This window comes from Microcaecilia unicolor, chromosome 8 (genome assembly GCF_901765095.1).
Source record: "Microcaecilia unicolor chromosome 8, aMicUni1.1, whole genome shotgun sequence".
In the NCBI taxonomy this organism is placed as follows: domain Eukaryota; kingdom Metazoa; phylum Chordata; class Amphibia; order Gymnophiona; family Siphonopidae; genus Microcaecilia; species Microcaecilia unicolor.
The window spans coordinates 3,413,403-3,431,150 of NC_044038.1; the positions used below are offsets into that span (position 1 = coordinate 3,413,403).

At 45.4% G+C, this 17,748-nt stretch overlaps 1 protein-coding gene across 1 annotated transcript in view; it reads left to right on the forward strand.

The window, feature by feature from the left end:
- The first annotated feature begins 281 nt into the window (after positions 1-281).
- Positions 282-17,748, forward strand: part of PKD1 (polycystin 1, transient receptor potential channel interacting) — a 202,088-nt gene continuing 184,621 nt past the window's right edge. The window contains 1 exon segment of the mRNA XM_030212056.1: positions 282-568. Coding sequence (XP_030067916.1) covers positions 330-568 — 239 coding nt within the window. The 5' untranslated portion in view covers positions 282-329.

Sequence of the window (17,748 nt, forward strand, 5' to 3'; positions counted from 1 at the left end):
CAGCCTACTTCCTCCAGCGGTGCCCAGATGTTGCTGGGCTGTTTCCTTTGCCTGAAGTTGTGTGTGTGGATTTTTTTTTTTTTTTTTGTTAGGTCCTGGACAGCCCTAGAGAAGGAATCAGGAACTGCAGTGCAGCAGCTCCTGCAAAGTGCGGAAAAGTCCAGCGGGGGAAGTTTGTCGACAGAGCCGGGAAGTGGGAGAGGGGGGCCCGGGGTGGGGGATTTCGGAGCTCGGAAAGCGGGGGTGGGTGGGGGACCGGAGGTCGGGAGAACAGGCCGGGGATGAGCCTCAGCAGGGCGAGGACCGGGGCCATGAGCCGGGACTGAGCGATGCAGTTGGCACATGGAGCGGGTCCAGCGCAGTCGGAGCGGGGCAATGCCAGGCTGGCACCGGGCAGTGAGCTGGTCTGCGCCCTCCTCCTCCTCCTCCTTCTCCTGGGGCAGGGGCTGGGCTGCCCGCACTGCCCCCTGCAATGTACTTGCAGCGGATCCTGCCTGGTCAACTGCTCGGGCCAGGGCTGGGATCGGGCCCCGGACGCCAGAGACATCCCGGCGGAGGTCACCGTGCTGTGAGTATGGGCCAGGGCCGGGGTTGGGGCTCTGAAAAGCTCCAGATGGCTTAGTTTGGCTCAGGGGGTAGATGGGTAACACACACTCTGCAAATCTAGTCTTAAGAACCTCGCCTAAGTCAGGGCTTTTCTGACTGTTGTGTGTCTGTACTTATGTGAGGGCTTTTGGGACCCTATGTGTGAGTGTAGGCCAGGGGCTCCACAGGGGTACCCATGTGTGTGTGTCTGTGTTTGTATGTGCAAGCTGTGAGCCTGGGCCAGGGATTCTCGATGGGTACATAAGTATTTGAGTGTCTGTGTTTACATGTGGATGTGTAGGTAGGGTTGCGTTTGAACATTGGCCAGGGTACCTGTGTGAGTGTGGACTGGGGTGAGGAGCTGTGTGTGTTGCATGTGTATCCAGGTGTGTAGAAGAATGTTCCGGGTACAGTCTTTTCTTTAATATATTTCTTGCGCAGGTTGCGCTGGACTTCTAGATATGCTCAGAGGTGCCCCTAGATATGCCCATGTTTACACATACTGTATGCAAGTTGTGATCGACCCTAGGTGTGATCTTGTGTATCTCTGGGTATTCCCTTGTTTACATGTCATATACTATATTAGATATATTTCTTGTGCATGTTGTGATAAATCCCTGTATATGCTCATGCATTAACCTGGGTTTTCCCATGTTTATATGTTATCCAAGGAGTAACCACTTGGACAATTCCCACTCACCAATTGCCATCTAGGTCAAAACCCCCTTTATCATTTCCCACCTTGAGGTGTCAATTGCCACCTGCAGAATCCCCCCACCCCACCACCACCAGTAAATTCCCACCCCAAATTCTATATTCTTGATTTTTTTTTTTGTGGCTCGATCAGGCTATCCTTTATGCATAATTAATATTTTGAGGTTTTTAGGTCGTACACACTTAACGTAGCATCACCTTAGCACTGTTGACTACAACAATCTTTATTAAGGCTCTTACCAAGTATGCAGAGCGTTTCTTTCCTTTTTGGCGGTACAGTGTTTCTTCCGTATCGGTGGGGGACTTTCTGGGCTCTGTTGGCAATGCTGCACGGAAGCCACTAGCAGACCCTCCCTGTTCTCATGATTCCTTTTTGGGTCATTGTAAAAGTTACGTGTCATTTGTCATTCGTTTATCTTGTTGGGCAGACTGGATGGACCCGTACAGGTCTTACTCTGCCGTCATCTACTATGTTACTAGTATCCCCTGCTTTTTTATATATGTTCACTTTTTATATATGACTTTTTGTTGGACTCATTCTTTTTTTTAATAAATTAAAGTTGCCTTAGTGGCCCTTTTACTAAGCTGCATATGGGCCTATGCACATACAGTGTTGGCCATATCAGGACTACTGCCTGGCTAGCACACGAGCCAGGTGGTAATTCTGAATTTGGCGCACACTAAATCCCACAGTAGAAAATAATTTTCTATTTTCTACAGCCGTCCAAACAGCGGCTGGCATGTCCCTGCATGCTTACCACGTGGGTAGTGTGTGGAGACCTTACCACTAGGTCAGTTGGTGGTGGTCAGTCTCAGGCCAAAAATGGATGCGCCCTGGTTTCAGTTTTAGCACACGCCCATTTTCTGGCCCCTTAAAAAAAGTCCTTTTTTCCTAATCATGGTCAAAATTGGCCCAGCGTTCACCCAAAAGATGCACTCTCGCACTACTGCAGGCCACTTTTTACTTGACGTAGTAAAAGGACCCCTTAGTTAATTATGTCTTATTTATATTTTTGATATTTCACTATTGTTTCATATTTGAAGTAAAGGATTTGCTGGTGTTAGGTAATATTCTTTTGTTTTCTTACACATGCAGTGTGCAGAAATATAATTGGCAGTAGAAATGTTATGGAAGGGAATTGTCCTGGCTGGAGAGGTGGGACTTGGTTAGGGGGAAATTGACCTAGGTGGCAAGTTATCCAGAGGGTAATTGTTGGGTGAGAACTGTCCGGTGGGAATTGTGCAGGTGGGAACTCACCTAGAACCATTTACACGTTTTTATTGCACAGGTTGTGATAAACCCCTGGTATGTTTGTCTGTACCCCTCGGTCAGAGCCGGCTCAAGGGATAGTGGTGCCCTGAGCCAGTTTGCTTTGGCGGTGCTCTCCCCCATCACATCGCTTCCAGCACCCCTTCTGGTCCAGTCTCTCTTTCCCTCTCATCTGTCCCTCTTCCTGCGGGTCCGGCAGTGCTTCCTCACCTCTCTCACTCCCCTGTGGTCCTGTAAAGTTTACAACAGTTGCCAGCAGCAGTAACAGCGTGACAGGCTGCCTTCGGCCAGCCCCTGGGTCTTCCCTCTGCCGCATACTGCCCATAGGAAATTACATCAGAGGAGGAAGGGCACGGCAAATCGGGTGAGGTCAGAAGCTGGGTATTTTGGCCCCCTTAGTGGCCGGCGCCCTGGGCTAGAGCCTCACCTGGTCCAGTGGTTAAGCGACCCTTCCCTCAGTATTCCCGTGTTTATACATATTGTACTAGATATATTTCTTGAACTTGTTGTGTATATTTGGATGCATTTAGTATCCTGTATGTACATACAAATGATTGCATATGTTCACTTGTTTCTGAATCCTTCTGGGCCTGAGCAGAAAACAAAATAATAATGTAGCAGTTTGTTTTAGGCTCTTGCTATCACTGTTGAAAATAAGTACATAAGTGTTGCCATACTGGGACAGACGGAAGGTCCATCAAGCCCAACATCCTGTTTCCAACAGTAACCAAACCAAGTCACATGTACCTGGCAAGATCCCAAAAACGTACAATACATTTTATGCTGCTGATCCTAGAAATAAGCAGTGGATTTTCTCCAAATCCGTTTTAATAATGGTTTATGGACTTTTCCTTTAGGAAGCCATCCAAACCTTTTTTAAACCCTGCTAAGCTAACTTTTTACCACATACTCTGGCAATGAATTCCAGAGTTTAATTATGTGTTGCATGATGAAAACTTTTCTCTGATTCATTTAAAATTTACTACTTTGTAGCTTCATTGCGTGCCCCCTAGTCCTAGTATTTTTGGAAAGAGTAAACAAGTGATTCACGCCTACCCGTTCCAATCCATTCATTATTTTATAGACCTCTATCATATCTCCCCTCAGTCGTCTTTTCTCCAAGCTGAAGAGCCCTAGCCGCTTCAGCCTTTCCTCATAGAGAAGTTGTCTCATCCCCTTTTTCATTTTTGTCGCCCTTTTCTGTATCTTTTCTAATTCCACTTTATCTTTTTTGAGATGCCGAGACCAGAATCGAACACAATATTTCAGGTGCGGTCACACCATGGAGCGATACAAAGGCATTATAACGTCCTCACTTTTGTTTTCCATTTCTTTCCTAATACCTAACATTCTATTTGCTTTCTTAGCTGCCGTCGCACACTGAGCAGAGGGTTTAAACGTATCATCAACAAAGACTCCTAGATCCCTTTCCTGGTCGGTGACTCCTAATGTGGAACCTTGCATGACCTAGCTATAGTTCATGTTCCCTTTTTCCCACATGCATCACTTTGCACTTGCTCACAGTAAAAAATCCTAAGGAAAAATGAACCTAGATTTTCTTATTGCAAACAATGGTGACTGAGGGTCAGAGTTTAGGCAGATGTCTGCAGACCTCTAATGTTTGCAAATTCTGAGTAAGTCCTGATCTCCTTCCAAAGCATCTTGTGATGCTTTCTCATGCCTTTGTGTATAGCAACCCATGGTGTGGTGCAGGCTGACAGCTGCCTTTCTTTACTGGAGGATTTATTCTGTGACTGTTGGTAGAGTGGATACCTGAAACTTCTTTAATTGAGGAAATGGGACCCTGCACTTTTGCTCTTGTGTGCAGAGGGGAGAGAGTGTCTGTCAGCTCTGCACTCCAGAAATTTCTGGAATATCAGAATGTGAGGAAGGGAAAGTGCCAGTCACATGCTTCTAGCACCGGAAGTTCCGCTTTCTTCTACAATTTCTTGGAAAATAAAATGAGAAATGTATTCAGTTAACTGCAACCTGGCATTCTTTTCAATATTTTCCTATTTTTTATGTACACCACCTTGTTATTGTTTAAGGAAAGGCGGTATGTTAAATTCAATGAGCCATAAACCATAAAATATATGAAAAGGGGTTTGTAATGTTCTTACAACTGCTGTCTTAAAAATAAACAAAGGAGCTGATTTATTAAGGAGCCCTTTTACTAAGCTCTGGAACTCTTTGCCAGAAGATGTTGTAACAGCGGTTATCATATCTGGTTTTAAAAAAAGGTTTGGACACGTTCCTGGAGGAAAAGTCCATGGTCTACTATTGAGACAGACATGGGAAGCAACTGCTTGCCCTGGGATTTGTAGTATGGAGTGTTGCTACTCTGAGATTCTGCATGGAATCTTGTCACTCTTTAGGATTCCAGAATCTTGATATTCTTTGGGGTTCTACATGGAATGTTGCTATTCTTTGAGATTCTGAATGGAATCTTGTTATTTGGGGTTCTACATGGAATGTTGTTACTCTTTGAGACTCTGAATGAAATCTTGTCACTCTTTAGGATTCCAGAATCTTCCTATTCTTTGGGGTTCTACATGGAATCTTGTCACTCTTTAGGATTCCAGAATCTCGCTATCCTTTGGGGTTCTATAGAATGTTGCCACAATTTGGGTTTCTGCCAGGTACTTGTGACCTGGCTTGGCTACTGTTTGGAAAACAGGATACTGGGCTAGAAGGACCATTGGTCAAGTATGGATACTCTTATGTTCTATGTAGTGACCCCTATGCGGGTCTTTCCCCTCACCAAGGCCATTTTCACTGCTGCCGGAAAATGATTGATTTTTCCCATTTTTTTTGAGTTATTTGCCTTGCACTATTTTTGCTATTAGCACATGAGCACTTGCCAACACGTATTTTTCTGAGATTAAGGGCTCGTGCGCTATTCTTGCACTAATCAGTTAGCTCAAGGTAATGTAGATGCACTAACTGATTAGCGCAGAAATGCCCCTCCCAGAAAAATTAGAAACTATTTTTAGCATGTGGTTTGCTTGCACAGATCCACAGCTTACAGTGGTATAGCCACGGGTGGACCTGGGTGGGTCGGGGCCCATCCGAAATCAGTGCTCTGTAGGCATGGCTGGCGGGGATCCTCATGGCAGAACGAACACTTCCATCTTGTGCAGCCAGCAGTGTCGCTGATCCTCTGCTGCCCCACCCCTCGTGCATGCTCAGAGGCTGGCCATGTCGGTGGCCGTGGGACAGTACTACCGGCTCCGCAGGGTGGGAGGAGATGTTCGACAGGCGGGGCTTGCAGATCCCTGCCAGCTTAGGAATTTCTTTTGGTTTGATTGGGGGGGGGCAGGGAAGAGAAGCAGAGGGGACGAAGGAGAGCGGGGAGAGCACCGGGGGGGGGGGGGGCCGAAGAGGGTGGAGAAGACATGAGTTTTCAGGCCCACCCTAAATTTGCCATCTGGCTATGCTGCTGTGCAGGAAACTTGAGTGCATCCCACAGTAAACCATTTTAACTTGCGGTAAGTGGCGATAGCGCTTACCGTAACATAGTAAAAGGACCCTAAGCACTTTAATGCACAAATCAGAATTCAGGCATCCAGGTCCCGGACATGTCAGTTTCAGGTTGCATTTTAGAAAAAGATGTACTGGTGCAGAGCCTTTTCTAACATACATGCAGGAATGGATATGTATGTGCTGGCTACACCCCCACCACATGTGGGGGTAAGTTTATGAAGCATGTTTTGCACGTGAAAAACAACTACGATAAAGTTGCGTGGCTGAATACACGCACGCAAATACTCATGCCAAACACGATGGCATGCACCACCCGTAGGCATTCCTGGGTATTGCAAATTCTGCACATCTATATATATAAAACTCATCTATATATATAAAACTCACCCTCAACGTTCTATTGTCTGCTGACGTCACTGAAGCCAAGGTTCGTATGTTCGAAGCTCTGAAGCCACGAAAATCACAGTCTCTTGGGCCCTGCCCTCGCGTCAAACGTTATGACGTTGAGGGCGGAGCACATTCTCACCTCCAACGATCTACTCAGGCCACAAACTCCGGATTTCCACACTGTAGCTCTGCTCCGCCCTGGCGTCAAAACGCGATGACTTCGAGGGCGGGGCACGAAAACCGCCACCCACACAGAGCTACAACGGAAACAACAGCGGTGCACGCCACGAACCAGGTAAAACCGCGACGAGCCATGCAGCCATGAAACCCTTGCTAGCGCCCGTTTCATTGCGCTCAGAAAGGGGCCTTTGTTTACTAGTTTTTAATAAAATACATTTCACACATGGAATCCGCACAGATTTATACCATCTTTGGAGCAGGTGTAAAGTATGAGTGGTATTAATTCTGGGAGGCTGTTTTATGAAACCACACAGGCACCTGTGTTCTCGGTACAAAATGATATCAAAACCACCCTTCCCAGTAATCAAGTCTATCCGAATTAGATCATCAAATCATATAAAATAGTGGATAGGATCTTCAGAGCAGAGGGTTATTAACTTTCAACAAATATGAAAGTTTCAGGCAACAGAATTTGGAAAGCAGATATCTCCTTTCTTATCTTTTCTGCAGAATTAGTATTAAAACGTTTCTCTACTGGGCAGCAAAAACTGATAATATTTCATCAGGGTAGAATATTAGTATTATGACGTTTTGTCATTTGTAACTCCTGCTAATTTCCAGTTTCTTGGGATTGTATCTTGCTAAGAACTGAGAGGTACAGCCAGGGGTGTGCTGGTAAAATTTTAACAACGGGCTCTCTCTCCGGGCATAGCCGACCCTGAAATTTTTTTTGGGGGGGGGAATAAATGCCTCTCTCTCTGCTCCCTTGTGCGGGCACGCTAGGCATACCTTTGCCGAGCCCCACCAGCCAATAAATGGACTGCCACCATTCTCCGCTGCTTGTTTCTGGCTCTGAGCAGCAAGATGGAACCTTCTTACGCTTGCATAAAAAGTCCCAGCCTGATACTCAGAGTCAGAAACAAGGAGCAGGGAGCAACAGCAGTCTATTTACTTGGCTAGTGGGGCCAGCATCACTGCCAGCAAAGTAAAAGAGAATTCAGGAGGGGGCCCAAGCCTACATTTTGGGAGTCAGTTGTTAAAGTAGCCATGGGGAGGCCTACTTTAACAACCGTGAGAGCCCGCTCCAGCACACCACTGGGTACAGCAGATTCTACATTTGAAATTTATGTTATGTTGGTTGTACCACGGAAAGATGGTACATCAAATCTGTGACCCTTTACTCTTCTGCTGCTATTTTATTAGGATTACGTTAGAATATTTTGTATCAACTACTTAGTCAATCTGGTGGAAAAACAAACTTTAACGTGAATGTGAAACCATATGCTGAATGTGTGAGACGAGGATGTAGTAGGAGTGACTGCTGGAAAGAAAGGTCTCAGCTTAGCGTTTTCTAGTCTGGTAGTACTATTTGGATTTTGCTCACACCTTTTTCAGTAGAAGCACCAGGTGAGTTTCATTCAGGCCCTGTCCCACTCACAATCTAAGTTTGTACCTGAGGCAATGGACTTGCCCAAGATCACAAGGAGCGGCAGTGGGGATTTGAAGCTGGTGCTCTAACCACTAGGCCACTCCTCCACTCTGCAGTTCTCCGTTAGCATGTAGACCGTTGGCGCGTCACAGATGGCCGGATACTCTGGGATACGAGTCCCTTTCCTTTTAATCTCGGATGTGATGTACGTCTCATAGAGAAACGCTATTAGCTTTTCTAGCGTCGTTGGTATTCTGAGCTGCAGCTCTGAGGATTTATCACAGTGAGTCCATTTCATGGTCTATGGATTAGCACAGAGCTCTCTGTTTCTTGAGATTTTATCTCAGCTCCTAGAACAGGACAGTGATTGCAGGACGCCTTTATTCTGGGGAATCTCTTTTGTACGGTACATTTTTCCTGTGTTGCTTCTCTTGTCAATATGTTTCTAAGGAGTAAAGCCTCTGGGATCGATATGTAACGTGATTTAACCGTCTAGAAACAGTTCCTGGTCAGTTAAGTCACCTGTTCGGGGCTAACCAGTCATTTTCACGACACTTAACCGGGTAGGGCTGCTGAAAATAACCAGTTAGCACCAAACGAAAAACCAGAAATTTGCGAGGCATTTCAGGGGCAGAAGCAGCGCTCGGCTGGTTAAATGCTGATATTCAGAACTTAACTGGCCAGGTTAACCACATAAAGTCAGGCCTATCTTTTTATGGTAACCCATAGCCAGCTAAATGCAGAATATTGCATGTAACTGGCTACATGTTGGCATTGATTTTTCGGGGTTAGCACTGAGCACCGCTGCCTGAATATCGGGCCCTCCAGTTACAATGAAACCTCCTTGGGGAGTAGGTTACACAGCGAAAGATTTAGCTTTGGCCACACTAGACATGGCTGGTGACCTCCCCCTCCTTCTTAGGAAGACTGGACAGCGCCTGAGCCCTTGTGGCACAGCCTCCGTTACACAGTGAATGAAAAGTCTCTGCCACTGAGTTGGCTGATGCTGCCAAGAGCCACCCTGGCCTGTGCAGACTGCTCAGATCATGAAATTGACCTTGTCTGAGTGTGGCGGAGAACTAGATGGGGTCAGGCGATGGGGTGCTGTGGCCTGGATCCACCACAGCATTTTGTGATTCTTATAACATTGCCACTCCTAGTGGTGTAATCAGATGGCCAGACAATCTCCCCCCCCTTCCAATTTGGACCCCAGTCTGCACCCTCAGCTCTTCAAAATATAGATTCCTGAGCTGCAGCGATGCCAAGCCCCGCCAGCTGAAGACCTCTCCTGTCTGAGTCGTGCCTGCAGCGGGTACACTTTGCCACATAATGCCAGCTCTCCTGGACGTGCTCAGTTAGACCTGAACTGAGCATGCGCGAGAGAGCCGGAATTTGCAGCGAAAGACACCTGCTAATGCATTGCTGCTAGTGGGGGAGGGGGCGGGTGCTTCAATATTGTGTTCCTGCGGGGGGGGGGGGGGGGGGGGGGCTACTGCATTGGGGGGAATGGGGGCCTGCTAGCATGCAAATGCATGCTGGACAGGGCTCACCATTCCTCCCCAATGGTCTGCAAACCCTAACACCAGCTCCCAGCTGGCATAGGGTTTGCCGCGGCCAGCCTTCCAATCTTTGGCGCGCTGGTTGCTGATCATTGGGGATGAATAGGTTTAGCCCTGTTTTGCATGCATTTGCATGCCAGTTGCGTTCAGAGCCCATGAGTGCGTTGTTTCACACGATCGGGGGCTCTGATCATGGGGCGGTAGCAAACGCAGGCGCTAGTATGGCGCTAACAGCCTCTAGCGCCTGCATTTGCTTCTGATCATCGGCCCATAAGGGCAGGCAGGTTCCCTGAGTCCTGCAGAGCTTGCCTGTCTGTCCCTTATCATTGAAAACGTAATAGTGAAACAGTGCCCCTCCCTGGAAGGTCTTTAGATGGAGGAACTCTCCGTCAGCTTAGACGGAACAGTGCTCAGGCAGGAGAGGTCTTCGGTTGGAGGGGCTTAGCATCCCCGCCATCCAGGAAAGTAGAGGAGCTAAACGTGAGTTTGTCTGACCTTTGCTTAAAAGAACTCATACTAGCTGCAGCACGGAAGATGGGGCCCATCACTTGGAAGGATACTCGTATAGAGGTACAGCTGTTACACGTCATAAACGCAAGGACTTCTGAGGTGTTACTTCTTTTCTACGCAATGAAAATATCGGCTATAAATGGGCCTACCCTTTCGCTTTGATTTTTACTGTCAATGGCAATGCATGGAGAGCGCACACAATCAGAAGACAGTTAATGCAACTGAAAAGTCCTTGACCTTCCAGAGGAAGTCAACTGCTAGCTGGGCAAGAGGTCTGCAACAATGCCTTCTAAAATTCACCGGCAAAGAAAGAGTGGAGTAGTGTGATTAGGAAGACTTTCGGATCGTAGTCTAAAGGATACAGATAAAAATATTAGTACAGGCACTCAAGAAAGGTAATATTCTACTTTTTAGACTTTTAGCCTGGTGATGACACCTCATTTTCTGTGCACCTACTGGAATGAAGGCTTTTAACCATAGCCACTGGTGAGGGTGTACAAAGGTTAACACTTGGTAAACACTTGGCTGACTTGCTGATGGTGGTTTAACCTCCTCTTTTACTGTAAAGGATATGTTTTTTTTTTTTGTTTTTTTTTTTGCTCTTTGTTTTGGGGATCTGTAAAGTGCTCTGTAGTCTATTATTCTGAGATCCTGTGGGGTAGTCTGTCCCTCCTCGTTCCCAAGGATGACTTCCCTATGAGGAAAGGCTAAAGCGGCTAGGGCTCTTCAGCTTGGAGAAAAGGCGGCTGAGGGGAGATATGATAGAGGTCTATAAAATAATGAGTGAAGTGGAGAGGGTAGACGTGAAGCGTCTTTTTACTCCTTCCAAAAATACTAGGACTAGGGGGCATGCGATAAAGCTACAAAGTAGTAAATTTAAAACAAATTGGAGAAAATGTTTCTTCGCTCAACTTGTAATTAAACTCTGGAATTCGTTGCCAGAGAGTGTGGTAAAGGCAGTTAGTGGAAAGCTTCCTAAAGGAAAAGTCCATAGACCATTATATAATGGACTTGGGGAAAATCCACTATTTCTGGGATAAGCAGTATAGAATGTTTTGTACTTTTTTGGGGTCTTGCCAGGTATTTGTGATCTGGATTGGCCACTGTTGGAAACAGGATTCTGGGCTTGATGGACCATTGGTCTGTCCCAGTATGGCGATACTTACGCACTTATGAGCACAATGGATTGGGAGAGGGGGAGGGGAGAGGGGACTATAGGGACGAGTTATTCCGAAGCGAAACAGTTCAGATGGGAGAATGAGTTGTTTTTGTTCCTTACTGTTCTTGGAGACCGACATGGTATTTTGGTTACAGCTCAATACTGCATTTAGATGCCGGGTAGTACTATAAAAATAGACTCTATTTATGCGTAAGATTTAAACTCTCCAAAAAAACAGCGTTTACAGGGATCTTTTACATTTATGCTACCTAAAACAGAATTCTTGTTGCGACATCACATACCCTCATGTTTATGCAAGCTCTACAAGAGGGGGGGGGGGGCAAAAAAAAGAGAGGGACGGTCATTATACTTCACCGTTACTTAGCGTGTAACAAAGATAAGGAACGAAGAAGCTTCATGATCACTAGAAAAATTCAGGGTCAAGAGGCCTCGTGAGTGAATTTATATGAGAATCACAAAGATTTTTTTTGGAACAGATTAGGGATATGTTGCTTACACATACTAAGGGGAATATATTAATGAGGGGGGGGGACAACATGGAAAGCTGAGTTATGTTCATCAGCTTTTACCCCTAAGCTGTGGTAAATGAGGCCCTGCGTTTTTGCCGCGTGCTGAGGCCCTTTTTACCACAGTGGGGAGGGGAGCACTTACTACTACCCATTGAGGTGGCGGTAAGGGCTCCTGTGCTAACCTGGCAGTAACCGGCCAGCGCATGGCGCTGCCCAATTACCGCAAGGTAACCAACCCCCTGTGTAAATATTTTTCAAACATTTCTGCTAGCGCTGTGTGCTGGGGTGGAACTGCCACTGGTGCCCGCGTTGGGCCGGCAGTCATTCCGGATTGCCTCACAGTAAGCCCGCGGTGGGCTTACCGCCGCTTAGTAAAAGGGCCCCAGAGTTAGGTACAGGCGTCTGTGTTTTTTCAGGTCAGTTCTGCGATTCTAATCTTTCCAGCTCTTCATGAAGTTTATGGTTTAGTGCAGCTTCATCGATTTGTCATAGTTGTATAGATTAGATTCTGTACAATGCTGTTTTTATGCTCAGTATTTGCTGTGCTTATTGATTTGGGTGGGTTGTATGTTGTTAGTCTGTTATATTATGCCTATGCTATTAATTTTACTTTAGTTTGGCCATTAGTATTACTACATATCATTTCTAATACCACTTATCATTTGATAATGCCACGTTACTCCATGCCCTATTAATTTCTCAGTGAAATTATTGCAGTATCATTTATACGGACATCTCCCAATTTAATCTTAAAAGATTGCAAACTTTACAAAACACAACTGCTCGTCTTTTGCGCCATGCTAAAAGGCGAGATCAAGTTACTCCACTACTGTTTCATCTCCATTGGTTACCTGCTGATTATTGAATCCAATTTAAAGTTGCTGTTTTGACCTTCAAGGTTTTATGTGATGGAATCTCGTCTTATTTAGTAAATCTTTCAGTCCCACTTGTACTTTCTTGTTGAATTCGATTACAGAATGACCAAGCCCCTCTTCCATATGACTTGAATCTACACATCACAACGCTGTTTGCTTCCGTGCCCCAGCATTGTGGAACCATCTGCACATCTCTCTCACTTCTGGGATTTATCAAATAAGGAATTTGGAACACGTCTGAAAACGTTAGACGCCCATAGGAATGCATTGGCGTCTCTAACATTTAGTGTGCAGCCAATTGTAGCGCGTGCTAAAAACGTGAGCATGCCTTAGTAAAAGGAGGTCTCAGTGAGCTGGCCACGAGTTAGATGTCAGGAGAGCCACCAGTTGCTGGAAGTACAGGCGTTCAAATATTTGAAAGATATTAATCCGCAAACGAACCTTTTCCGTAGATGGGAAGGCGGTAGAACTAGAGGACATGAAATGAGATTGAAGGGGGGCAGACTCAAGAAAAATGTCAGGAAGTATTTTTTTCACGGAGAGAGTGGTGGATACTTGGAATGCCCTCCCGCGGGAGGTGATGGAGATGAAAGCGGTAACGGAATTAAAAAATGCGTGGGATAAACATAAAGGAATCCTATTCAGAAGGAAAGGATCCTCAGGAGCTTAACCGAGATTGGATGGCTGAGCCAGTGGTGGGAGGCGGGGCTGATGGTTGGGAGGCGGGGCTAGTGCTGGGCAGACTTCTACGGTCTGTGCCCTGAAAATGGCAGATACAAATCAAGGTCAGGTATACTCACAAAGTAGCACATATGAGTTTGTCTTGTTGGGCAGACTGGATGGACCGTGCAGGTCTTTTTCTGCCGTCATCTACTATGTTACTATGTAGTTGCTGAATATAGGACTTGTTCCTTAATCTATCAGCTAAGGATAATGTAAAACTTTTCTTTTTACCTGAATGTGCGTGATTACTTTCCTAATGATTTTTTGGCATTCTTTTTCCTGTTTTTAAATTAGTCTGAACGTCACCTTGACCTGTATATCTGATAAAATGGATTAGCAAGTTTTTAATAAATGTTGACATTTTTGAATTGCCTTGAGTTCGTTGTGGAAAGATAATCCATAAATTTTAATAAATAGATAGCTTAAATAAATGTAAGGTAGTCCAATAAATTGTCTTCACCTACATCTTAATTCCACCTATAGCAGAGCTAGGAATCTGTGTACAAGCTTCTCATTCCAGAGCAGTTCATGTCTCAGGAAATACTACTACTACTAACTAACATTTCTAAAGCGCTACTAGGGTTACGCAGCGCTGTACAACTTAAACATAGAAGGACGGTCCCTGCTCAAAGAGCTTACAATCTAAAAGACAAGAGAACAATCTAAAGACAAGTGAACAATCTAGAAATAGACATGTGTCTGACTGATTTTGGAAGCGTCTGCTGTCATCTGCTTTTAAGGGATATTTTTTTTTCAATTGACACAGATGGGAACAATCACTGGAAACGGGCATAACTCATTGATTTTAGAGACATTTTGAATAAACATGAAAAAAGCACAATGGAAAAGGAAATGAATTGTCTGCATGGAGACAGCAGGGGTTGTATATTATCTGGAATTAATTTAATATCACCGTAAGAGCTGCCTTTGTCATTTTGTGGGACAAAATGTGGTCTAGTCCCATCCGACCCAGTGATTGGAGCAGCAGACTGTGAACCATTAAAGAACGCATCGCCTTTTAAGGTCTGTACCTTGATTCATAGGATCATCTACGGAGAAGTTCCCGAATACATGTTAGGTCTGGTGCATCTACCACCCAGAAACAGTTCCAGTTTCTCCCGATCCAACCTAAATTTACATTATCCAGATTGCAGTGGCCTTAAATACAAATCTACCTACGCATCCAACTTCTCCTTCGTAGGCACACAACTATGGAATGCACTACCCAGAACCTTAAAATCAACTCAGAATTATTTACATTTCAGAAAATTATTGAAGACCACCATGTTCAAAAAGGCATTTACCTTCCAGACTCAACCTAATCTTAATTTTTCCTGTTTTCAGCTAAATCCATGGACCTTATTATCTTGTATACCCTGTACTATCTTTTGTTATCTCTATTGTATTATGTGATACCTATACGCTTAATAACCTACTATTACATTGTTCATTTATACTTTCTGAACTGTAGCCTACCCTATGGTTATGTGTAAGCCACATTGAGCTTACAACTAGTGGGAAAATGTGGGGTACAAATGTATTAAATAAATAAACGAAAGAAAGAAAGATCAGGGCTCAATTTCCTCAGGTACAGACCTAAATTGTCAGCCCTCTGGAGAAGGGAAGGAGCAAAGTACAAACAAAAGGCATTATAATATTTTTGGTCTTATTCACCATCCCTTTCTTAATAATTTCTAGCATCCTGTTTGATCTTTTGGCTGCCACCGCACACTGGGCAGAAGATTTCATCATATTGTCCGTGACAACACCTAGATCTTTTACTTAGGTGATGACTCCCAAGGTGGACCCCAGCATCAGGTGGTGATAGTAGTTAAGGTAGTAGTGATTCTGCAGGTAGTATTAAGGACAGTGCAGGTGATAGTGATAATGGTGGTGCAAGTGACAGTGATGGTGCAGATACCTATAAGACATAAGCATTGCCACACTGGGACAGACCAAAGGTCCATCTAGCCCAGCACCCTGTCTCCGACAGTGGCCAATCCCGGTCACAATCACCCGACAAGATCCACGGAGCAAAGCATTTTGTACTGCTTGTCCCAGGAATAGTGGATTTTTCCCTACGTCCATTTAATAACATTCTATGGCCTTTTCCTTCAGGAAGCCGTCCAAACCTTTCTTAAACTCTGCTAAGCTAACCGCCTTAACCACATTCTCCGGCAACGAAGATTTGGCTTATTCTTTCCAATGTGCGTCACTTTGCATTTGTCCACATTAAATTTCATCTGCCATCTGGATGCCCAGTCTTCCGGTTTCCTAAGGTCTTCCTGCAGTTCGCAAGTGTTTTAACAGCCTTGAATAGTTTTGTGTCATCTGCAAATTTAATCACCTCACTTGTCGTTCTAGCACACGCCAACAGCTGTACTACTGAGCAAAGATATTAGCCTCCCCAAAATTACTGCCAGATAAAAATTTTGCAAGGCTGATATTTAAGTGCAGGAGAACTGCTGCAGATAACGTTCAGCCGTGAGCTTTACCTTCCATCTGCCTTTTAAAATCAATCACTGAAAAAGGGCTAAGCTAGTTTTGAAATCCCCATTTTAAAACTCTCATCTAATCCTTCTACACCACCCCAAATCTGGAGAAAAATTTCTCAGGTTGTATATGCTTCAAAGGTCCTGCTTCCTTCTTTGCATTCGGGAGGAATACCTAATTACCTCATACATTTTAATGCAGTGTGTGGCCACGTCTTCTGTGTGAATTAACACCCACAGTCAGTATCGAGCATGTACAACCCATACCGCATGATTAGACTTCCGGTAGCTTCCTGTGTTGGCCCCACAGTGAAAGAGAGTGAGAGACAGAGAGCCTTAGGAGATTAGGTCCATAGTTTGAAATTTCCAACATTTAATGAACCACCACAAATCAATGGACAGAAAGCTGATAAAGTCATGACAGAAAATAGAAGACGGGGAAAGAAAAAGGCAAAGCAGTTTTCATGTGCCATCGTTTTAGTGGAGCCGGATACTGGCTGTAATGTGAGGTCACGTTTTGGAAGCTGCTTGTCCAGATGTTTCAGACAGAGGTTCCTTGTATTCTGAGCTGCTTTCTAATATAGGTTTCCTTTCTGGTGATTAAATGGTGGCTCTGTGTGGCTTCCTGAGCAGAGGGAATGTGTTTTTGATATATAGCACTGGAGCAGCAGAACAGTACCAGATGTCGGAACATGCTTAGATATTGTTTTCATGTTACTAAAAGCTAGAGCACCAGGTCCTGTACATTCTTCCTAATGCCGGCCTGAGAAAATTTCCTTTTAGAATTTAAATTAATGCAACTAAATATTTGCATCTGCCATACAGAAAACAAGAAGCAACACAAGCATTGGCAAGTTAGATGCAAAGCATTGGTAAAGAAGGCCAACAGAGAATACAACATAGTAACATAGTAGATGACGGCAGAAAAAGACCTCCACGGTCCATCCAGTCTGCCCAACAAGATAAACTCATATGTGCTACTTTTTGTGTATACCCTACCTTGATTTGTACCTGTCCTCTTCAGGGCACAGACCGTATAAGTCTGCCCAGCACTATCCCCTCCTCCCAACCACCAGCCCCGCCTCCCACCACTGGCTCTGGTACAGACCGTAGAAGTCTGCCCAGCACTATCCCCTCCTCCCAACCACCAGCCCCGCCTCCCACCACTGGCTCTGGTACAGACCGTATAAGTCTACCAAGCACTATCCCCGCCTCCCAACCACCAGCCCCGCCTCCCACCACCGGCTCTGGCACAGACCATATGTCTGCCCAGCACTATCCCTGCCTCCCAACCACCAGCCCCGCCTCCCACCACCGGCTCTGACACAGACCATATGTCTGCCCAGCACCATCCCCGCCTCCCAACCACCAGCCCCGCCTCCCACCACCGGCTCTGGCACAGACCATATGTCTGCCCAGCACTATCCCCGCCCCCCAACCACCTGCCCCGCCTCCCACCACCGGCTCTGGCACAGATCGTATAAGTCTGCCCAGCATTATCCCCGCCTCACCACCAGCCCTGCAAAAGCAAAAACTCATTGTAATAACATTTTCAGGTATATCAGAAGCAAAAAGCCTGTGAGGGAATCCGTGGGACCATTAGATCATGAAGGAGCAAAAGGGGCACTCAGGGAGGACAGGGCCATAGCAGAGAGATTGAATGAATTCTTTGCCTTGGTCATTATGGAAGAGATGTATGTGTACCAGAGATGGTTTTCAAGGGTGATGATGCGAAGGAATGGAAAGAAATCTCGGTGAACCTGGAAGATGTACTCAGCCAAATCGACAAATTAAAGAGTAATAAATCACCTGGACAGGATGGTATACATCCCAGGGCACTGAAAGAACTCAA